At 38.9% G+C, this 24,388-nt stretch overlaps 2 protein-coding genes across 3 annotated transcripts in view; one reads left to right on the top strand and one right to left on the bottom strand.

Moving 5' to 3' along the window:
* Window positions 1–333: 333 nt before the first annotated feature.
* Window positions 334–9,960, bottom strand: NMRK1 (nicotinamide riboside kinase 1). Of its 2 annotated transcripts, XM_039384825.1 has the most exons (9): window positions 9,014–9,960; window positions 6,871–6,918; window positions 6,361–6,451; window positions 5,681–5,729; window positions 4,159–4,321; window positions 4,010–4,081; window positions 2,945–3,054; window positions 1,900–1,989; window positions 334–1,535 (listed from the first exon to the last, which is right to left on the bottom strand). In XM_039384825.1, exons 2-9 carry the CDS (start codon window positions 6,897–6,899, stop codon window positions 1,516–1,518), a joined length of 624 nt encoding a protein of 207 aa, XP_039240759.1. In that variant the 5' UTR covers window positions 6,900–6,918; window positions 9,014–9,960; the 3' UTR covers window positions 334–1,515. The 2 variants fall into 2 exon arrangements, with proteins under 2 accessions (XP_039240759.1, XP_039240758.1); XM_039384824.1 differs by lacking the exons at window positions 6,871–6,918; window positions 9,014–9,960 and having other exon boundaries at window positions 5,681–6,450.
* OSTF1 (osteoclast stimulating factor 1) overlaps window positions 9,584–24,388 on the top strand; it is a 27,249-nt gene continuing 12,444 nt past the window's right edge. Inside the window, exons 1-5 of the mRNA XM_027729008.2 lie at window positions 9,584–9,774; window positions 20,443–20,489; window positions 21,062–21,112; window positions 21,196–21,259; window positions 24,186–24,239. Coding sequence (XP_027584809.1) covers window positions 9,741–9,774; window positions 20,443–20,489; window positions 21,062–21,112; window positions 21,196–21,259; window positions 24,186–24,239 — 250 coding nt within the window. The 5' untranslated portion in view covers window positions 9,584–9,740. The remainder of the gene's footprint in view (window positions 9,775–20,442; window positions 20,490–21,061; window positions 21,113–21,195; window positions 21,260–24,185; window positions 24,240–24,388) is intronic.

The raw sequence follows: 24,388 nt of genomic DNA, 5'->3' as shown, positions 1-24,388 counted from the left end.
TTTGATTGGCAATAAAATAAAATAATTTCCCCAAGCCAAATTTGTTGTGCCTGTGACTCTAATTGCTGAGCAATCTTCCTGTCCTTATCTTGACTCACGAGCTATTAATTGTATTTTTTTTCCCTTGTCTAGTTGAGGAAGGGAAGCAATAGAGCAGCTTAGGGAGCACCTGGTGGCTAGCCAAGGACAGCCCCACACAACCATCCAGGTCTTAGCTAAGCTCTCCTAGTTATATCCTTTCCAAAGGGAAATAAAAATAAAAATACAGTTTAAAGTTAGACAGTCCATCACAGCATATGAGCAAATGCAACATGAAATATTTTTAGTACAAAATAATAATAATACAAAATTATATTTGGAAGCACTTCGTCTTAAATGCACCTAAACACAGCTCTAACCTGATAACACCTTTTTCTTATATATTGACTCAATACTGTTACAATAAAGCATTACATTTTAATCACTGATCAGTTCAGCTGTCATACAGTAACATAGTCCATCCTTTGCTTTTCATGTCTGTAGCTTTATTTTTATTCCAACTGATAAAAAAGTAAGATATTGTATAGCAAATATAAGAGTTAAGAAATTACTCAGCAACAATATATGACCCAACTACCCAATTTCCTAATTTACCTAAATGTATGTACACAAATTCTATAACAAAGCTTTCACATTTGTTTAGCATATCTGCTTTCTGAACATTTTAATTATTTCAGTTTCAACTTGAGTTATGAATACTAGTGTGAATTCCTTCTTCCTTCCTCCCCCCTGAAACATGCATTTATTGTCTAGTAGTCTGTGCCAACCCAATCATCAATCTGCACAATATATGCATTATATTTTGTTAATGATGCATCTGTATTCTCTACGACATCGTATTCCCCCATCTTTTTCCAATAATCTGACTTCTCTTCAGGTTTGTTTTAATATTTTTAATACCCATTCCCAACTGCCCCAAACAATACACAACATAGAAATTGCTTTGCAAACACCAGAGAGGTATTTAGCAAGTCTAAGTTCAGCTATGATGTATACCGTTACTGAAAAGGCAGCATAACAACTTAATCAATCTTAAATTACACAGTTAGTTCTTCTAACCATGGATATGTCAGTGATTATAAGCTCCTAAAAATATTAGAGGCAATCACTGTCATTCCTATATGATCATTTCACACTGCAAACATCCATGTTCAAATATGCTTATTAATCCAACAGAACTGCATCTTTATAGTTTAGTTATGTAGATAAAAATCTTTATGTTCTTTAAAATGTTCCCAATCAATGAGATTTAAAGCCAAAGCATGACTGATTAAAGGAATTCTAAAGAATGCACTGTTGATCCTACTAAACAATATCTGAGACTTACAGAGTTAATAGTTACTACAAAAACACTTGTGTTGTATGGACTGGTATTATGGTCGTGCACATAACATTTGCTCAGTTGGGTGGCTTGCCAAATATGACAGTCTTGGGGTTTTCAATTCATATGAAATGGAACCCAGGCTTTCTACATTATCATGCTGTGACCTGCTGATCTAAAATAAATAAAAAGTACACATTTAACTTGTAGTGTTTGCAAGTGACATCACTGTACATTAGAAACTAATACTATCAACACATTTGTTTTCATTGGTGTTTTACCCCATATTCCTTCTGTTCCCCCTATCTTATTGTTATTTTATCATTAGGTAATTGTGGATTCAACTGTTATTTTAGAACATCCCATTTCAAGGAACTCAATTATAATTTAGATTGACTCGGAGTAATGGGCACACATGGGACTGTAATACATAAAGAGACATAATATATACAATCCTTGTAGTATTTTCACATAAAAGGTTAGCTTCTTGTTAACATGGAATGGGACATGCAGATTCAATTTCCAGCAACATTACTTACTTTCTTCCCTCAGCTTGTTTAATTCCTGCATTATATCACTATACACATAGGATAAAAGCTCCTCTTGGGATTTTGTTCCATCCAAATAAACTGAGGAAGATGAAAGAAAAAGTTTTCATGAGTTTTGTGCCAACTATCTGTAATACTAATTGTCAAAGTCTTCAGGATTCCTATAGATGCCATCAGAAAAGATGAAAAAATAAAAACCAAGAACAGCATCTCCTCTTTTCTTTTTTCACAAATTCATTTTACATGTTAAAAAATAACATAATGGAAAAGTATTCTAGTTAATAATTCATGTGGAATTTTTTGTGGTATAGAAGTCTCCATAAGGGTAACAGTAATAATGTTAGGACAGCAGACCAATGGGGTAATTCAGCAGAAAGGTTTCTGTGCAGTGGAAGACTTCAGGTTCCTCGGCATCAGTGTTTGAACAAGTCAGGGAACAGCACAGTTCCATTCTCACTCCACAGTGAGAAGCAGTGTGTGGATGAAGCAGCCACCCAGCTTCCCTTCCCTCTAGTCCCCCCTCCAGAAGGAGGCAGTCCAAAAGCTGTACAAGTGTGAACATGACACAAGCTCATGGCAGTGCCCTATCAGCTGGCCCAGCTTTGATACTTCTCATGCAAAACTGGTGACTATACTGTGTATAGTCAGCACCTAGAAAGTATCTTAAGTTTATTACAGGACTTCAATCAGGATATCAATTTGATTCTGAAGAATTCTGCCAGTGCGTCAGCTGTCATCTCAGAAGCTTCCTATTTACACATACCTGTGTTGTCTCTAACAAGCTATCTTGTTAAGTGGACTTATTTAGTGATTAGAACATTTCTATTTTTTAATGTCATAATTTTCATTATTAAAAAGCAAAACCAAAACTCCAATAGACTTGCAAAATAAACCAACAAAATAGTTAAAATCTACTAACTGCTACAAAAACATCTCAGGAAAATTTTGTTCCATTTATAAAACCCCGCATCTCAATGAAAACTGCACAAGTGCCACACTTAAGCATTTTATAAGTTTAAAATTAAGGATACCATACCAACTTGCATACTTGCATTCTCTTCCAATTCATTTTTATATTTCAGATACATAGGCCACACGTGTCCATCGAAGTACCCCGGTGTATCTGCTGGCTCATAGACTCTGGTGCTACACAAAAATATATCTGCTTTTCCATACAAGTTTTACATGTTCCCCTACTGTCAGCTGGTTTAATAACATCTTTTATTCAAAATAAAAAACATAAGGGCTGGCAGTTTGCATAACTGTTGGAGCAAAGGAGGTTCCTTTTTTTTAATTCAATCTGTGATACGAATTTTTGCTATCTTACCTATTTCTGCCTATCAAACCACATTTAAGAAGATAAGGTAAAAGGTTGGGTTTTTTTAATTTAAAAAGGTATTACATATAAATTACACTGTATTGAAACTGTTACTATTTTTTTTTTTTTTTAATTAGGTATATAGATTTCTCAAGCTTTAAATTACTGGTTGTTGAGTCTAGTCACTTCCATTCTGGACACTAAACTCCTTTAAAGGTGAGTCTAGTGAGAAGCCAAAGCCAGCTGAATAGAGAATTTCTTCACTCAGCCAGTAGATTCTGACTTCATGCACATGTATTGCTCCAAACATAGAGTACTGCTCCTAATTTGGAGAAAAGTCTGGCTCAATAATCTAAATCAGATAAACAGTACAACTAGTATACAGTCTAAACAAACCATACACTAAAACCACACATGAACATCATTATTTATCATCATGTAACTGTATTCAACCAAGAATAAGACTGCTTCATATTTTTTTAACTGCTTCTCGTTTTAAACATGGTTTAACTCAAATACACAACCAGTAATTGAAATAGTTTATCAGGACAAAAAATTCTCTTTTTAGTGTTTGTATAGCATTTGTAAAGCATTTAGTGTTTGTAAAGCACTTTGATATCCCTGTGCTCTAAAATAAAAACCAAAACAAACAAATCTAAAACAGATGACAGATGATCTTAATAGCTTACATTTGGCAAGCACCGAAGAAAAGCTAGTACAAAAGGACTGCTACAGTTCAGAGGGTACAGTGATCCTCGTTAAACAACAACTGAATAATCTTACCTCCTTCTCCTTTTGCACTCTTCATAAGGAAGGGTCAAAAAATATCTTCTATTCCAAAGTTCATTAAGTGGCCTAAGATAATAACATATTTAGTTCCCTCCTCCATTTTAGGGCAGTTTTAATACACCAGGTTACATATTACTGCTTACTCATAATTGTAAAGCAGAAAGCCTTCAACAATCAAAATATAAACATTTTTCTGATTGTCACATGCACTCTGTGGCTCTTCTGTCACAACCCCTGAGCTTGCTGGGCTTTTTATCCAGTTGTGAATCTTTGTCACCATTTCATCCATATAGAGGGCATCAAGCGCTAGATGAAAACAGAAAGTTAGAAATCCCTTAAACACAGAGAATAAAAGAAAAAAAAAAGAACCCTTAAGTACCCTTCAGTTAATCAGTAAGAATCAAATAATCCATATACAAGCTTAAAGGAAGTTCAGTTCATGCATATTAGTAGTCCTAGGTTTGCAATTGCTGATTTTCTGAAACCAAAGCTTGCACGAGGATTGGGGTATTTCTGCTGGGTGTAGTTTCTCTGAACTTCATGGCACTCAAAATTGTGTGAACTCACTTCACAGCTTTTTGCTTCATAACAGAAACTGCAGGGACTGTTCTCCTCTTCCACAAAACTCGTAAAAACTTACTTACCCTGAGACCTCCACCCTTGTGTCATTTGTCATAGATGGATTGGATGCTCAACATTTTTTGTTTCAGGTTTTTATGAGGTTCAGGTATATGGAAGGTGGGCACAAGTGGTTTTAAAGGAGCACAGCACACAAAGAAAAACAGCACAATGTAACACCTGGTTTTGTCTGTAGATACACAAGAATATATTAAGTACCGAAAGACATAAAAGCAAACACATTTTCAAAAAGCTTTTAAGAGCAGCATTAAATCTGGATATTTGAGCCAGAAGGTCAAATTTATCTCTCCAGTTCCACATTCCACTTTCATGAAGCCTACAAGTTGAGCCAAAGTCTGCATAGCTCATAAGCATCATTTTTCAGATACAATTGAAGGGTCTGACCAATGTCTTGGGTAATGTATTTTGTGATCACCAAGTATCAACAGAATTTAGCCACTAAGCAACCGTTCACAACTAGATATAACCTGAATCAAAGCACTGGCCTAAAGCAGATCTGGATCTACAAGTTTATAAGACTAAATTGACACATTGAACCAGCATTAATTGTGAACTTAAAAACATTTGTTCTTTATGTGAGATCTGAAATGAAAAAAGGTGTCAGGTTAAGATGCCATTTTTGACTGAGTTGAAAAACTCAGTGACATCCCATGAGTTCCTTGTCAAAGTGAAAATAAATCCATTACATAGAAAGTGATGAGGTTAAACTTACGCCAGTGCTGCAAGCTAAGACTTTGACCCGTACCATTTGCTATTGCACTAGATACAAGTGAAGAAGCAGAGGAAAAGATTAAAAAGAGAAAAGGAAAGATTAAGCTAAAGGAGAGATTGAGCTATTTACTAGTTAAGCAAGTTTTCTCAGTGAGCTGAAGGAAACTGAGCAAAGGAGTTCTCTGAAACAACCTTTTGTTTAGTGCCTTGCTTAGAGGGGAAGAAGGGCAGGGGATGTAGGGGAAGAAGTGTTGGAAGCTCAGCACAACAGAATTTCAGTACAATGTTCAAAAGCAATGCATCAAAGTTACTGACCATCATATAGCTTAAATCCACGTTCATCTGTTTCTACTTCAGACTCCGGCTGAAGGGGAAAAAAATTGAATTTTTTCAAGGCTGCTTTTATGATCACTGTCACAGATATATACACTTCACTAATAAACACAGGATTATACACTTTTTTACCCCAATTAATATAATTTATCTTCACCATTAAACTGCTGTATACAACTGTTAAAGTACAAAAACTTTATTTAATCTAGAACAACAGATACTCCAAAGCATATGACTTAAGTTCATTAGAGCTTTACTTAAGAAATAAGAGCTCCTTCATCCTCCTTAACAAAGACCTCCAGCATCAATACACAAGCTGCTTTTCTGTTTTGATTTTGGAGATAAAGAACTACTTATTGCTTAACACAGAACTACTAAATTCATTAGCACAAGGGATCTTGAAAAATGCATCCGACATACATGCACTCCTTATTTTAAAAGGGTAGCAAAGAAGACAGTAAGCTTCTTTTTGCTGAGTTTACTCAGTGGTTTGGCCATTAAGACTTCAATTACCCCAGTAATTGAAATTTTATTTCTCCTTCTCATGAAGTTAACATTATTTTAAGTAGCATCAATTTTAAAAGCTCATCAAGAGAACCGAAAATTTAGTAGATACTAAAATCTACTCAAGCCTTATCAGGTCTTTTCATCAACACTGTTACCTTAAAGAAGTCATCTTGAGAGATTATATCACAGTTGGGAAGCATTTTCTTAAGCTTTTCTGCTAGCGTTGTTTTCCCCCCATTTGTTACGCTGTTAGAAAACATTGTAAAAACTTCATCGAGACAAAAATCAATCTTTTAAACATATGTAAAAGCTCACACATACATTTCTACATAGTTATATGCAAAGAAACAATACAACCCCCTCCCCAAAAGTTTATTCACATTAAATACTCTCTACCTATAGAAATTTTTTGGCATATTCCAACAGCTTTCAGACAGTAAATCTAGCAGTGCCAAGAAAGAGGCTAGAGACACCTGTACCTGAGACCTCCAACAGAGACAGAACAATTTGCTAAGAATTACATGCTTTAAAATCATACAGTTATATCTTGTATTTGTAATCCAGTTTCAAAAAAATTTATATTCAGAAATAGAAATCATATCACTTCGTTCTGGAAGGAAGACCAGTCTTAAGCTGTAGAGGAAATTTAATTTTGTCATACTTACCCTCCAAGGCCAATAACCAATACTTTCATATTCAGCTCTTCCTTTTTTCTGTCAAGAACAGAAAACAGTGAAAAACTCTTAACTCAGCAACTAGGAAAGCAGCTGTCATATTAAGAAATACTAATTATAGAGAAGATTTATTTTCTGTCCTCTTGTCCATTATTTTTCTTTTTGCAAAGTACAGTCAGAATCTCAATTGTTTGTTCTAATGCTACCAAAAAACCTGCCATTTATATGCCACATTGTAAATTTAAATTTACTTTACCTTCGATCGTATTTTAATCATTTGAAAAGAACTTTGAGAGACCCAGTTCTAAAAATATTAATATCATCCAAGTTCTTAAAGAAAAGCACAGTCACTAGCTCAAGGACTAACAGTATAAAAAAGACTAGGTAAACAGAGGCTGTGGTGGTAAAACAAACAAAGTCATTAAAAAAAACAAGTGACATCCTGAGAAGAAAGATGTTTTTAAAAGTTCATGAAGAGTTATAACAAAGAGTATCTTCAAAGATTCTTCTATGAATCTAGTCTCAGCAGTGTAATATTCAATGTGTAATTCCCCTTTTTGTGGGGACTAACAGCACAGACCACACACAGACTCTTCCTCTCGTACAGATTAATCTGAAGGCATTAAAACTAGTGTAAAGGCTGTTTAAGCCATCCTAGCTGACTTAGCACTGAGAAGGACTAGGTAGCACTTGGTTTTCTCCAGAAAAGATCAGAGTGAAACTATAAAGGTTAATTTAGCCATCCATACCCCCATTACTGCCAAGAGACCAACCCTAAGGCTCTGGCTGGCTGAACACCTTCAGTGGTCAGTGCTGCCAGAAGACACAATCCTGTCTTGCCCTGACTCCTTCCCCTGAACTTTCTTCTGGAACGGGTGTTTGCAGAGTACTTAGAGAACTATACTAGAAAAGGACCGCAGATGAAAAACAGTTCTGTGAAAAGTGTGGGGAAGAATGTTTGTCTTCAGCTGAACAAATTCCCTCCAGTACGCCATCCAGTTTCCCATGTCTGCAAAGGTATGACGTAGCAGGACAGGTTGTTCTCTTGGCAGCAACAGGGCTGCTTGTCTTGGCAGCATCACTAGTCTATGGTTCATCAGACCAGTTTAACATTTGTTAGACATTGCTTTCCATGAGCAGACATCAATTTATAACTGTTTAACTACAGGCAAACACCCTTTTTTTCAACTTCTCTGTCTTCCTAGGTCAGACTTAAGGAGGTAAGGTCTATGACACCTAAGACCTGAAGGGATGGAGCAGGCAAAACTGTCTCACCTACCCCAACAAAGAAGTATCTCTACTACACTAAAAAAAAGACTGTTACAGGGCATCAGTATGAAAGTAATATCACGCTATTTCTGTGAATAGTAAGTTTTAGGCATATACAGAGTCTGAATTAATAACATCCTTTTGCATTTGGTGCAATGACTGGATGTTCAACTGTTTCACAGGTCTGTGATGTGATCCTGGCATGGTTCTTTTTTATGTATTATTATGTTGAAAAAAACCCAATAACAAAAGACATACCGACTAGTCAAGCCATCACCCATATGATAGCAACTGCTTTGTAATGGTGCTGCACATCTACTTGCATTGGGAAGTTTTTTTAAGTTAGTACACATGGGTTTTCTCAGCATATTGTAATTCTCAAGTTCAAAGACGATTGCATACTTATGGTATTAGCTATGAGTGCAAAGAGTGCAAACAGATGATCTGTTCTCAGGAAGTGATGATACTCAGGCCACAAAAACCAAAACAAGAATGCTTTTTTCTAAAAATCATCAGTAAGGTTTGTGTTGCAGAGGATTACCCTTTGTCCCACAAAGCATGCTATGTAACAAACTTAATAGTAACTGGACACACGTGTTGAGCTTTGGACTTTAATTTATGTCATTGTTTATATGTAAATTAATCCCAGTCTAAGGCAAAAAACACTAGCACAAAAAAACCCATCAACTCCTCTGACCTCTGAGTAATGTATAACACAAATTGCAAAGGCAAATTTTTAATCAATGTTGCAACACAGAAACCCTACGCCACTTTATCTGGGCTTGAGTTTAGCATCTCTAAATAGAACTAAAACCCATGACAACGCTAGCACAGCATTGCCGTCACCCCATTTTTAAGAGCATACCGGGTCAAAACTCGCGGGCACGGGGACTGAAGCGTGTTTCCTTCTAGGCACCACCAGAGCCGGACAGGGAGCGTCTCTCCCAGGCATCAAGCCCACACACCGGGATCGGCGGAGGGGCTCGGGGGTCCGCGCGCCGGTCGCCACAGACGGCCGCACCTCTCCCAGCAGCTGCAACACTTCAGTCTCTGCGGTTCGCACTGAACTTTAACCACGCTGGGAGGGTGTCCAGAGCGGAGAGCCCACCTCTTACGTCCTATTACGGAGCTGCCCAAGGCGCGCGTACATCCGAGAAGGGGCGGTTCTGCGCGCACCGCGCTCCAGCCACACGCCTGGGATCGGGATCGGGATCGGGATCGGGATCGGGATCGGGATCGGGATCGGGATCGGGATCGGGATCGGGCCCCCCGCAGACGCCGGACCGGACACCTCAAACCTCCCCGACGCACCCCTGCCGTGTGCCCCCTTTGCCCGCCTCTTCAGCGGAGGGGAGGGGCGGGGCCTCACCCTCAGCGCCCGTGCCGATTGGTTGCGTCCCGCCCGGGGCTGGTGACGCGCCTGCGGCCGCCGGGGCGGAGCGATCCACCCACTCTGCGCTGCTGTCGCCGCGGCGCGCCGCTCCCGGGAGCCCGGAGGGGTTTTGCGCCGCCGCCCCGCACCGAGTGCCCACCTGCAGGCAGCCGATCGCCGGCCCGCCGCTCCCCCGTCCGCGCTAGGGTCGGCTCCAGCCATGTCCAAGCCTCCACCTAAACCGGCCAAGCCAGGTGAGGGAAGGACGCAGCGGCCTGACCCCCCGTCCCCGTGCAGGGCGCGACGGAGCCCGCTGCCTGCTGACACGTGGATGATTTGGGAGTCGGGTATGGGCCCTCAAACAGAGAACTCGGGCGTGGGTGGAAGCGGGGCAGAGCCGCCCTTCTCTTCCTGTCCGCGCCCTCCCGCCATGAACCTGCGCACCGCTCTCTTGGTGTCGGGAAGGAAGGTAGCCGCTCCCGTGGCTGGAAGGGGCCGTGGATCTGCCCTCGGGCGTCGTGTCTGGGCGGGATCCCGTGGTTGCTGTAGCTCGGGAGAATGTTCGTGAGTGCCGCCGGGCCAGAGCCGTCGCCCGGGGACATCCCTGTCGATGCACAGCCCTCCCGCCCCGGCCTTCTTCCGCTGCGGCGCGGCCCTGCCCGGAGCCGCCGTGCCCGTGGCACTGGGCGGCGCGGCGTGTCCGGCCTGCAGCGGCCGCCGAGGAGGTGCTTGCGTAGGCTGAAACGCGCAGGGAACCCTTTACCCTTTAAAGAAATAGCATTGAAATGCTCTGAGGTTTACCTTGTGGTTGCATGGGTTAGCAATATATTAATGAATAAAAGCAGTTTTATAATACAGTCCCACGCAACATTCTTCCTCTTCTAACGTGGCATCCACTGCATTCCCTTATAGGACTCCCAGCAGCCAAACTCTCAATTTGCTAGTGCATGTAGTCATCGATACGTACATTTTTGCTCCTGTATTTTTTCCGAAAAAATCAGTGCAAAGTTAGTTTTTAAAAAATCAATAACAGCCACAGTTTTTTCCTAAAAATATATGAAAAGCCATTGGAAGTTGCACAGTTTTAAATCCTGGATTAGAAGTGGCGTTTTTTCAGTGAACATACATTCTTTTGCCAAAACTTAAACCATTATTTTCAGGGTTTCCTTTTTTTAAATAAGGAATTGGTCTAGAAAATGCCATGGCTGTTTATCACGTTTGTGTATTGTCTCCCAATGTAAAAGTTTGAATTCTTACTTAGAAGTTAAGAAAATCACCATGAATGTAGTTCGATAGACAAGACTAGTTGGTGTCTCCCAAAGCAGGACTATCTGATCCCTAAATATATCTGAACTTCAATATTTTTTTTGTATTTGGAATACTATTTGAAGTACTGATGTAAAAAAATTAATTAAATACATAACCTAATTAAGTATTTTAACTAGATAGCTCATAAAACAAGTTTTTAATTTAAACGCAAGTAAGTGCAAACCCAGTTTAGACCATTTAAACCATCAATCTCAACCTGCCTACAGAAGAAAAATCTGCTAAAGCTCTCTGAATGTAGAGTTTCATCCTTGGAAGAACTTCCTCCGCCCTGCAGTTTGCTGAGCCTCTTTGAAAAGAGCTTGCTTCAATTGAAGAAAACAGTAAGAAAAGTGTTGCTGTTGTGAACCCTTACTGAAGACAATCAGGACTGAGGAAACCTGCAGGCCTCTAACAGGATGTGGTGTTGCTCTTAACAGCTGAATGTACCTGAAGAGTAGGTTTTTCCAGTGAAGTTGTTAATGGAGTCTTCTATTTTGCAATAAGATTCTTAAGGAGTTAAAGGCCTCACCCTACCTAACCTGCCTCATACTGACTTAGATATGTCTAATATAGATGTCTCTCACTAGTTTGGTAGGGTGCAGTTTTGTGGTATGCTTGATCTGATAAAATGCAGACTGTAGTCGAAAGGACAGGTACCCTACTCCCACCATCCCTTTCCATTCCATTTAGTGGCATGACAAGCTGGATCGCTGCTCTGACTTTTTGCATAAGGTCATTTTAATGTCTGCAGTATGAGTGCTTGACACAGAAAGAGGAAATGGGTGGAAGAAGGAAGAGGAAGAGAAAGAATAAGACTGTCTTGGTAGTGGCTTTCAGAGCTGATTAAAGTAATAAGATTAATTTTGCCAAATCTCTAATTTTTGAGGAGAGAAAATTTTATGGAGTCTGTTGTGTTAAATTTTTTACAAGTAATTTTCAGGAATGGATTGCCTTCTAGCATACTTCAAAATATCTCTGTACTTGTATGTCTGACTTTCTTCTGTCCATGATACCAGTTTCGCCTGTGAGATTGTCATTTAATTTCTTAGGATTATAAATGTTAGAGACATAAATATAGAAGCTGTATGTGGTGAAATACTTTATACAGCAGTGTAATGCTGTCTCTTTTGGTGGCATTTAGATTGCAGTTGCTGGAATGTCTGGAATATCTTGGTGCATTTGGTCAAGCTGTGTTAATTTTTCTTCACTGGTTATTATCAGGTATCCAGTCTATAAGCTGTGTAAGGGAACAGCAAGTCTACTTGCCGTGCTGAATTTACACAGTTCAGATTAGATAGAAGAGAAAACAAGCCATTGGTTGCTATAGTCCTTTCCTGTATGTTCAGGAAATAAAAAGTGTAGGCTAGGTAGAGAGGGAAGTAAATATGTCAGATGCCAGAGAAGTGATAATATTTAATGAAATAAATATTCATGCTTTTTAAAACAGTCTTCACTGCTCTAATCAGGGATTTTGGACATTACAGTTGGACCATGCTTTAAAAATGTGTGAAGGGGAAAATCAACAAGCTATAGCACTGTCATTTCCATCAGTATATGAGACCATTTTATGTGATAGATGGCTCTTCTATAAATCCTGTTGTGTGCAGAGAACATTAGGATTTCAGTTGCAGAAAAATGGTTTTGACATCAATGTATGTTAGACAGTCACGGGATATGTTTGTCAGCACTTGAACTAGTCTTTCAGGGTCTGTGGTTAGTCTTTAAGTAAGGGGTCACAATTGTTTATAAAGGCTTTTTTTTTAACAAGCATGTCTAGCTTTTCTTTTCTCTTGTGGTTCTGTATTATTATTATTTTCTAGCTATATTTTTTATTTAGCCTATTAAAACTAGAAAGGAGTTGAGTGGGTGTTGAAAATTGTAGAAACATACTTCTCTGTCGACATTATGCAAGAGTAGGATTTCCCTTCCGTCTTTCAAAAGATTTTTTTATATCTTAAACTACATTATTCTTTGCACAGTTCATATCACTTTGGATATTAATCCTATTTACAAAAGTTACTTATGGAGTCCTTTGAATTTGACAAGCTGTATTGGCTTCTGCTAGTTGTGTGCTGGTTGAGCGCTGTCTCATTGAACAGTGCTTGCTGTTTGATTAGGTCTTTTTGATTAGAGCCCCATATACTGTGCAGCAACAGCTTTTGGGGATATGAAACTGGTGTTTTAATATTTAAAGAAAACTTACTTACTTTCATATTTACCAGATAGAGTAAGGTTTGTTGATCATGACCTAGAGTTGACACAACATTTATATTTTATGGAGAAAGCTAGTCTTTGTACCAAGGAAGTTGTAGTTTTAAATTATTCCAATTGAGAGGCAAGCAGGCAGGAGGAAACATAACTTATGTAACATTAAGAGTTGCTGCCTTAAAGCAGGTTCATTGACTTTGCTCCCACTAGTAGCTGTCAGAGTTCAAAATAGGATTCTGGACATAAATACTGAAATTCAATCACAAGTTCACCTCAGTTCTAAGGTAAAGTAGGAGCTGTGACAGCATTCACAGGAGCAGAAGACTTGCATTGAGTCACGTGCCTCAGACGTTAGCAGTAGGCTTAAATTCAGTGTAAATGGTAGGTTGGGTTTCTTCAGTAGACAAAGAAATGTTTCTGTTAGCTAGGAAGATGTAAGCATGGGAATATGGGGAGTTACACTACAATCATCAGCTCTAAGGGGAGAGAAACAACTGAACAGTTCCAAGTCTGATTTCAGTATGAATTTTAAACTTCCATTTCTCATCTCAAAGCCTCTTCTTACTGCAAGTTTCTGGGGCCACAAACAAGCTTTCTACAGGTGAAGGCATGCTGGTATTGCAGAAGTAAAATTGGTAAGAAGTAGAAGATTGCAGCTTTAAACTGTGCCAGTGAAGTTGTGTTCACGTTCATCTTCTGTGAGAATATTTTTAGTTCTGATTTTCTGTAAAGAAATTCTGTTTGTTCCTTCCACTCCAGACACTGGTTAGTGCAGTTCATGTTTGTTCCTGGACTACCCCAGTTTTTCATCTATGCTGGCACCAGTGTATCTTTTCTGTTCTTTTTAATATGATCCTAAGCAGATTCCTAGGCTTTCTTGTTTGTTTGTTTCATGCATCCTCACCCCTTCCTCCCTGCAGATGTGTATGCCCTGTGTTCACTTCCTGTTTCTAACAAGCACTACTTAGACATGGAAGATGGTTCTCTAAACAGTGAGGACCCCACTTTTTTTTCTGTCTCAGTTGTGGCAGTCTTTAAATGCTATGTTGAACTTGGTTGTGTCTCTGTGCAGGGTCCTCTGAGCAAAATGCTCAAACTGCACGCCTGTAGAAGGTATTTCCAATACTTTTATTCCTCTTGAAGGTCTGGGTGCAAAGCACCTTGTTTTCCAATTCCCATGCAATGCTACAAGTTTGTAGCAGAGTGGCTGGAAAGCTTCCTGGAGGAAAAGGACCTGGGGGTGCTGGTTGACAGCTTCTGAAAGTGAACTAGTGTGTTCCCAGTTGGCCAAGAAGGCCAGGGATATCCTGGCCTGCATCAAAAGCAGTGCAGCCAACAGGACCCAGGGCAGTGATCATCCCCCTGTACTGGTGAGGCCACACCTCAAGTGCCGTGTCCAGTTCTGGACCCCTCACTTCAGTAAAGACATAGAGGTGCTGGGGTGTGTCCAGAGGAGGACAACAAAGCTGGTGAATGGTGTAGAGAGTAAGTCCTAAGAGGAGTAGCTGAGAGAGCTGGGGGGATTTAGCCTGGAGAAAAGGAGGCTCAGGGGAGACCATATTGCTCTCTACAACTACCTAAAAGGAGGTAGTAGCTAAGTGGGTGTTTGTTTCTTGTCCCAAGTGACGCAAGTGATAGAACAAGAGGAAATGGCCTTGAGTTGTGCCAGGGGAAGTTTAGGTTGGATATAAGGGAAAATTTCTTCACTGAAGGGGTATGTCAGGTGTTGGAACAGGCTTCCCAGGGAATGGACTGAGTCCCTGAATTATGTAAAAGATGTGTGGATATGGCACTTAGGGACATAGTTTACCATGTTGGCAGTGGCAGTGTTAGGTAAATGCTTGGACTTAATGATCTTAGAGTTCTTTTCTGACCTAAATTATTCTATGAGAAGGCAGGAAAAAAAAGTTTGTTTGGCCATAATGTCCTACTAGTAAAAATTGCATATCTCCCAAGACACATGGAGATCATAAGATGAACATCTCTTTTCTTATTAAAGCAAACTACAAGCATATCACAAATTATTCTGATCTGTAGCTTACCTCTGATAGTTCCACTTGGCCAAAAGGTTGTGACTTAAAATTGCTGATATACACTGCCAGAGTATGTAGATCCTTTGTGGGTTCTTAGGCCAACACTGAGAAAAACATGTTGTGCTTTTACCACCATGCTTTCTGTGAGATCAGGCAGAAGATGCCTCTTACTTCCTTCAAAGAAATTAATCTGAACATGTATCAAAATTCATATTCCCTGTTATAAATGTTTTCAGAAGAGACTAAATCTAGCATGAGACCTGGAACATGCAAACTGTCCTTCTTCCTGTCATCCCATATCCTATGCATATTTTCTATTTTTGGGCTATTTGTAGGGATTCAAATTAGATATTTTCAATCGAGATGGTGCCAGAGAGGTTACCTGATTCTGAACTGTTTCTATGCAACATTGTAGAAGCAAGGAGGAAGATGGCTGATGACAGCCCAGGATTAACTTGAACCCTTGAAGAAGTTTATCAAAAGGCTTGCAGTTTTTTTATTTTTTCTGTAGATGACCATGGTAAATTCTGACTTCCAATGGCATAGAGATCATCCCTGTATTGTAGGTACTGATAGTGCTTTGTGAACACAGTGGGTCTGTTCATCTTAAGGAAGTTACTCTGACTTTTATGGTGGTCTTGAGCTACTCAGTCTAAGTATAGCTAATGAAAAGGTGCAGCATCTGGATCAGTATCCAATTTGTAGAATCTTGCTTGCGTGAATGAGATTTGATTATGTCTGTCTATGGCAGATGAAGCAGGGTGTGAAATGCTAACAAAAGACTGATATCAGTCCACTGAGACCACGCCTTGGTAGCTGCTGTGAATGTTGGCTTACTAAGTAAATGTCTCTTTAACCAAGGACTGTTTTGGGTTTTGGTTTGTTTCTTTCTTTTGCTTGAGGAAGTAATGTTAGCTGACAGCTAATGAAATTGCTTTCTCTCCCCTTTGGTGCTGAAATTTCAGCCTAACACAAATACTTAAATAAGTAATACCATGCAGATTAGGGGGGGGGTTTCCCTTTTTTTTTTCTTTTTTTAGCTTTTCATTCGTGGGTGAAAGCAAATAAGAGGAAAACAGAGAACGCTTTGGTGGCAGGTTGCGTAAAAGAGGGGTAAATGCCAGTGTCTGTGGTGGTTTAGAGAAGCTTGAGTAAAAGAATAGAAAGGAAGTGGGGAAAAAAGCACCAGCGGGAGAGAAACAGTAACTGTTGCGAAAACACTTAGCATTCTTTGGAAACGCTCTTCTGCTAACAATACTGCAGTTGATTAAAAATTGTTACAAATCAAAATCTGGTTTTTTTAGAAAATGGTGTTTTAGGTTTAGGGGGTTTTTTTATTACTTAGTATTATGAAGCGTAGCAGATATTTTGCTTCAGTTCAGTACATATCAAAAGCTACATTTTTATTACTGTTTAGCTCCTCCTCATTGCTTTTAAGCACTTAACTGGGAGAAGGTCATCTTAGAAATATAAGTTGCATGTTTCCCTTTCTCATAAGAGCTGGAGACATTTGTAGGATAAGCCCAACCTGATGAAGTCAGTTTTATGTTGCTGGTTAGAATTAGTTTGAATACTTTACCGTCTTGTGTTGCTGAGGGAGGATTTGGCAAGTTATGACTTGAATATTTGTATCTTTTTAGTATGTGTAATAAGTTACCTTTTTCATTTGTCAAACAGTTGTTTTGCAGATGTTTAATGCAAATTCCATGAGAAGAGAAAAGACAGCCTTGTGGCTAAAGTTAGGATTTGTGAGAGACTGAAATATTAACAGTAATGGCTCAAACAGTCCTTCATTTGCAAAAGGAGCAGGTGCTTTGCTGACAAGGTGCAAGGGAACAGCCCAGGTGCAGAAGGTGTGAACACTAGAGGATGACCACAACCAATTAATCTTTGTTTAGCAAGAAGCTGGGTTTTGAGCCAAATAAGGAAGAGGCAGATGAGAAGCAGATCCTGCAAGGTGGGATAGTGCTTTTTATTATGCCAGTGATGCCTTCCTTACACAACTGGCTCAGGTGTGAAAATTCCCCTTGGGGGGAGGTATTGGGGCATTCCCAGGTAGGCGTGAAGGTATTCATCCCTTCTGACAGGGCATAACTGGCTTAACTACGCTGACATGAGAGGCAGGTGTCATGTTGTAAAAGGTGTCATAAACCACCAAAGACTGAAGTGCTCCCAGACTCATTTTTGGGGTCTTCCACCAGAGGACTGCAAATGATCCACAGTGGTACATCAGGAAGCATAAAACTCCTCCTCCAGCAGAGGTACCTGGCCATTGCCACCTATCCTGAGTGTAAAATAACCCACTGAACTTTGTTTTGTGGGCTTTCCACCACTCGCGATCGATCAGGACTGCCACCATTACTTTGACCAGTGGACACTGACATTGCAACAATCAAGTCTCATCATTGGATCCATGGGTTGTGATATTCTTTTACTCTTATCCTTCTACTCTTCTAACTTCTTCCCAAAACGTATTGTAAGCCAGACTAAAAATTTCCAGTCAATGCCTTGGTAAGTGCCTTGTGATATCTGGATAAGTTAAAGTTAGCTAAGTTTAAGTTTGCAAAGTTAAAGTTTGTAAAATGCCTTACTTTGTCTGGATGTTGCTAAGTACCTTATTCTGCCTTAATGTTCTGAAAGTTTACAAGTAATAGTTTGTTATTGAACCTCCTGAAAATTTTATTATTTCTCCCATGCACTGCCGAGACAGAATAAAACAACCATCCCCTAAACCCACTGAGCAGATTGGGGCATAAAAGGATTGAAAAGAAAAACCTATACTTAGAGAAAGACCTTTTTGTGGGACACTTCACTGCTCTGTGCCCCCATTTACTTTGCTTTTAGGAAGGATACTCTTCTTGTTAGTTATGCTGAGAATAAAGTCAATAATGTTTGCCTAGTTCCTTGAAATTTTAAAAAGATACATATTTTTGTATTCTAATTATTTTGTCCTCTAGAAGTATGTGGTGGGGAGGTGCAGTCAGTCAACTTTGATAAGTTCAAATCAGTGCTAATTAATTGTTCACTATCTTGTATGAATCTTGAAACATGGTTCATAGTAGATAGGTGGTGGTAAGTGAGAGCAGAGGAAGACCTTAGGTGTCTAACTTTTGGCTTGTTCCAAAGCAAAGTTATCACCAATGCAAACTGTAAGTCTGCCTGCATGCCTAGGGATAGGTGTTGCTAGATAAAAGTACTTCAAGTGATTACAGGTACCCCTGTGTCTAGTGAAATACAATCTGTATTTCCAGAAGACGAATTCAAGTCAAATGTGCCCTTTATGTGCTTACATTTAGTTATTTTAACCTTCTGGACTGAATTTCTGCATTAAAATTTGGTACAAGTAATTTCCATTACAAGTCCTAAAGTCCCCTTGTTCTAAGCTCTTAACTGCAGCGAAGTACACAGGCTTGCTATCTCTTTATTAACTCCTATATAAAGTTCTATAAAATTAGCGTTAACCAGACCTGCAGTTCTATAGATGCAGTTCTGTACTCTGTATTTCATCACAGGAATGTTTTAGAACATGTCAGTCTGTGTGTGACACCACAACTGGACATTTGGGGAAGTAACTATCTCTTTCAGTTTTATAGAATTAAAAAAAAAAACAAACTAACAACTAACTAGCAACTAACAGTAAATTGTTTTAAACAACATGTCAGCAATACCTTTATTAGCATCAGTGTTTCCATTCCTCTTTTTCTCCACAGGTGTGATAGCTTTAGAAAACGTGTTGACTCATATCCTGTACATTATTACGGAAAGCACGCGTGACACACACAAATACGTATTTTTTGCTTTTCCCTGTCTTCTACCATCTTATCATTTCCTCTTTTAATATTCCTTATTCTTCCCTTTTGTGGTCCATTTCCTCCTTTTGCTTACATAAAACCTTGAAAATCGGTGGTTGATGGTTGTAATCTCCAGAGTTGTCAGTGTATAGTTCTGTCTTGTGTTTTTCTGTCATCTGTAAGAAAGCCAAGGAGAAGAGACAGTACTCCTGTAATCCATCCTGTTTTGTCATCTCTTGTTCTTTTTTATTTTTTTCTTCCCTCGTTGTTTTTGTTGTTGTTTAGCTTCTCCCCAGCTGCAGATCAGATGTTTCATGCTGATCTCTTAGATCTAGGACATATTACTGTCTGCTTTCCTTGTTCACCATTTCTGTATGGGTAATGAACAGAATACGGGTTTCATCCTTTTTAACTGTTGCCACAGTTGTAAGTACTTAGTTTCTGAGGCAAACTACACATCTATATTGAATAAACTACACAAAACTTCACATATGTAAACTGTATTGTACAGTACTAGCCTTTGGCAGTAAGTTCATCAGTTTCTCTGAGTATACAAAATAGTCTGGACTAAGTGTGACCTAAGTAATGCGTTGTCCTGATGGACCGAACATTGCTTCACATAGTTGATCTGTATAAACATGTAAAGTATAGTGTAAGAACACGTACATAACCTACACTTGCATACTGATGATATTTAAAAGTAAATAAACCTCTATGCTTAAATCTTCAGGTACTCTAAAGTAAACAATATGGAACAGTTGGAATAATATATTTCTGCATTGAGTTCAGTGGACTTAAGCAGTTCTCGTACTTTCTGCTGGTGCTCTGGAAGTGTACATTTACTGAATTTTTAAAAGTTTTTGTGGGGATGCTTCTCTTTTGCAGTTTGTGCAATTAAACTTGTACCTCTCTGCATTACAGTTGTCTTTTCTTGCCTTGAATGCTGTGAACAGTCTCTTCCAAGCTGCCCTATTAACACAAATAGGAATTGCAAACACTCTAGCTTATTTTAAGCATCTGAATAGAACACCATGTCAGTTGTACATTCCATAAATAGGACTTGGTGACCATTTGTCATTTTTCTTAAATGCGATGAGTTCCATGGTACTGCGTTATTTTCCTGTTAGTAATGACTGCAAGTAAATATGAGAACATGGTGCAGACATTGGTCATTATTTTGTTTCTTTTTTCTTTCCTTAATTCTGTATCATTTGACAGATGTGATACTAGAATAAAGATATATATATAGCATGTATGAGTGTGTGAGGGTGTATATAACTGAAACTACACTTTGCCTCAGAAATCAATGGCAGCACTTGAGTGGTGAGCTGTAAAGACCATGTTAGGCGTGCATAAGAGGCTACTTACATGTAACTGATCAGATGGACAGTTTCCTTCATAACTCATGCTGCTGAGTCTTTTCATCATGATTTTCACTGACAGAGGCATAACACAAATTCATTCAGCAAGCTGCTTCAAGGTTGAAGGAAAGGAATGTATTTGGATTTGAGGGCTGGATGTGTATGCTGTGTTTAAAAGGCATGCTACTGGTATTGATTTTTTTTATTTCTATTTTTTTCAGGACAGGTTAAAGTGTTCAGGGCCCTGTATACGTTTGAGCCCAGAACGGTAAGTACTTCTAAATTTTAGAGGTTTGAAAAACTTAATTCTAATCTTGTCAGTAACATTTCTTCGATTCTGCTAGGATTGGCCTATTAGACTTACTGTACTGTTTTCAACAATAAAGTCTGTTGATGCGTATTTGTTCTTATTGTGACTAAAACTGCCTGATTAATCATCACTCTCCAGTAAGTCCACTCTGTTTTAAAGCAGCATACTTTCTTCTGTAGTATCTGTTACCTACAGTCTAAGATCTGAAATCGTGATTTGGATTTTCTTTCAAAAAGGGGATGAAATTAACAAATACAAAGATAAATTTCACTGCTTCTGTTGCACAGTGCTCTATTGGAAAGAATGCAGTCTTTCTGCATTGTTAGGAAGATCACAGATCCAAAAGGTTATCTGTAGACAAGTCAAACAACTGACTATCAGGTTGTTGTCTAGGTGCTAGAGAATTTGAGTTATCATTGTTTTTAATGAAGAGGTGAATGTATTCTGACTTATCCAGGTATTCGTTTTTCATTTGTACACATATTCAGATATTTGTTTATTCCTCTTTTTTTTTTCTTTCTGTTTTTAAGCCAGATGAACTGTACTTTGAAGAAGGAGATATCATTTACATCTCAGACATGGTGAGTCTAAGACATCCCATACAGACTGAACACTTCTGAGATGCAACATATCCCTTTTAAAATATTTTCCCTTTTCTCTGCAGAGTGATACAAATTGGTGGAAAGGAACTTGCAAGGGGAGAACTGGACTAATTCCAAGCAACTATGGTAATGTCTAGAATATTTTTATTTGGTAATTTACAATCAAAGGAAATCAGTAAACAAAAATGCTTATGATGCCTTAAGCCCCAAATAGTTTTTTATTTTTCTAATTTTGTACGCCTTATAAGTTTTATAAGTAGTAGAAGTAGATTTTAAAAGCAGCAACCCCCACTCCTTTTCCCTTTAGTACAAGCAGTTTACACAGTCCTTAACCCTCTTACCCCATTCTATGCTCCCCATATTAAATCTACCCCCAAATCCAGTAGAAATGTTTAGTCTCTTGTCAAGGCAAGACCTGTTCTGTTTGGAGAATGTTTGTATCTTGGCCTAAACCGCAGAACACGATCAAGAACTGGGTGACTGTGTGCACTCTGTGCCCCGAAGAAGATGAAGATTGATGAAGAGAGGGTCTCAAAAGCCCCCAGCCCCAATTCCCAGGGGGCGGGGTGGGGGATGGATCAGGGCAAAAGTAACAGGGTGGACACACTTGAGATTAGACAGATATTGTTATAAAATGTAACATCTCAGGCACAGCCAGCGTTTGTGGTGTAACACCTATTGCCTTGGCACATTAAACCCTTTCCTTATCTCGCCCCTAGTTAACTGCTCTGGAGTTATTTTTTTAGCACCAACATTCCACGGCATCACTTATTTTCAAAAGCAGATCACATTGGCATCTAACAGTACTCTACTATGTGTTTCAGAATACACCTATCTGCAGTATCAGTCACTATTGTACATCAGCAGTGGACAGGCTGTCTTGTGTTTTTATAACCTAAAGACAGCATAAGTTTGCCTAGTGTTCATGTTTCTGCTTGTGCAGATGACAGTAATAGATGTTCCCTGTTTTGAGTGGAAGAATGCGTGGTTCTAAAGGAACCATTTTTGTTTGCCATTTGTTGTATTTTAGTGAATATATCCAGCCACAGAAAACATTGTTTACTTGAGGATTGCATCATATTAAATATCCCTTACATGTCTGGACTGGATAGAAACTGCTTTTTCAGATTCAACTAAAATCACTTTTAAAAGCCATGAATACAGACAACACAGCACAATTCTTCCAAGTCCTTCCAGGAACTGTAGACAGAGTAACAGTGTCTCATGACAGATTGCATCATAACTGCCAATATGATACTGACTGTGGTTGCTTCACATTGTCCCTTCTTCACTAGGAGATCTTATGGTAGCAATGCTATGATTCCCTGCCCTGTAGTTAGTAGAAATACATGAATAGCAATCCATGGCGTAGTTATTGAGACCATGGCATCAAATTTCACTGTAGTTTGGGACTTCCAGTCTGACTCTGCTCTTGCCATCTGCCAGAGTTCAGAGGTCATGCATTGTTATATGCAAGCAGAATAGTTCATACATGCTTACCTACACTCAGATGTCTTTTGAAGTGTGTTATATTTAAAATAAAACCAGCAGTCTACCAATTCAATTTGTGTTCCCATTGAGATAACTTGGAAAACTTCCATTTTAGAGCAGGGTTGGGGGGTGGCATCTCTGTTTGCACATTTGCAAAACTTTCATGTGTAAGCGGAACAGAAGTCTCTGCAGACCTTAAAGAGTAGTAGGAACATGTCTTCTGATTTAGACAAACTGTAAAATCCCTAAGGCTATCTTTCTCTGGTTACACCTTTAGGACTGACAGGTTTCATTGGTTTTAACCAATGAAACACTGTGATCTCCTGTGCTATTCTATAACCTTTTTGCAAAGGGTAGAGACAGACCTGAAACTACTGAATCTGTGGGGGGGTCTTGTGCTCCATCTGCTGGGCTCGAAGGAACACATTTTAAAAGAATGTGAATGAAAAGCTGTTGAAGGCAGAATCAGTGTTATCTGCAATAAAAATACTTATTGTGGAACTTCTGGCAAAAATTTGCTAAAAAGCTTTTGAGACAGTGTTGTTAGTGTTAATGCTGTTTGCTGTGCTCAACCAGCACTGCTCATTATGACTAACTTGTGCTGCTTGTGTAATAGCTGTCTGCTCAGGGCCTGGCTTCTCTGCATTAGAATTTTGTTCACTGTTTGCACAAATTATTTTAAAGTTAAATTCCAGAATCTAGCATTTGTATTTTATTTTACTCATAGCTAGCAAGTTAAGCATGTGAAATCTTACAATTACAAACATTATGGGAGGAATACACATCAAAGTAAGAAAAGATCTGGAGAGGCCAAAAGAGTCTTGAGACTTTTATTTCTGGTAACTAATGTACGGTTATCAGTATTTTCCTGCTTTGCATCTGATTACAGTAACATTGTGATCTGAGGAAAACCCTTTCACATAACAACCATAGTGCAAGGGCTTAGAGATCCCATTCATCTCATATTGTACACTGTCATGCTTGCCTGTACTCTTACTAGTTAGTGATTTCCACCTAAAAAAGAAAGTTTTAAAACAGAAGGTTGATCTGCAATCTGCCCATCACTACCGTCATTGTTTAAGCAGACCTCCCACAGGTTTTCCAGGAAAAATAAAAAATCTCCATCAAACAAAAAGGAAACCTCTTGACAGTCGATCTTTTTAGCTACCCTTCACAGACCCCTTGGAAATAATTCATTTATAACTATAGATGGCAAGCTGTAGGTTGAAAGCCTAGCCTCATGCAACTGCTCAGAACCATCTTACAAGTTTAGAAAGGGAAGTAATAACTGAGATTAAATACTGCTAGATTCCTGGTAACTTGCAACTGTTGATCAATTTGATGCTGCTGTTTAAAGTTTTCACAAGCTTTTTTCTGAAATGCTTTCCTGTACACAGGAAATTCAAGTTTTTCTGACAAGTCTGTCACTCCTAAATTCCTTTTCACATTATAATCAACTATGTATTACTGGTTCCTCTGGAATAAATCCAGGTTTTATTTCCACAGATACCAAATATCTATTCAGTTTCAGAAGTAGTTAGAATTTACTCTTTCATTTCAGTGGCAGAGCAAGCAGAGTCTATTGATAATCCACTGCATGAAGCTGCCAAACGAGGTAAGTGTGTTTGCTCTTTTAGTCCTGTAATGCTAAAGGCTGTTTTGCTTGTTTTCTGCTATAATAATAATAGTATATTAAGAATTAAGATGTTCTGCCTGTTTTGCTTGTCTAGTATCTTGAACAAGTTATCTGGTAAATTTTACAGC

The sequence above is a fragment of the Pipra filicauda genome, unplaced genomic scaffold, assembly GCF_003945595.2.
Source record: "Pipra filicauda isolate LSUMZ 115617 unplaced genomic scaffold, ASM394559v2 scaffold37_size4185640_pilon, whole genome shotgun sequence".
Taxonomy (NCBI): domain Eukaryota; kingdom Metazoa; phylum Chordata; class Aves; order Passeriformes; family Pipridae; genus Pipra; species Pipra filicauda.
Note: the sequence above shows the minus strand (reverse complement) of the source record. Positions and strands in the feature narration are given on the sequence as shown.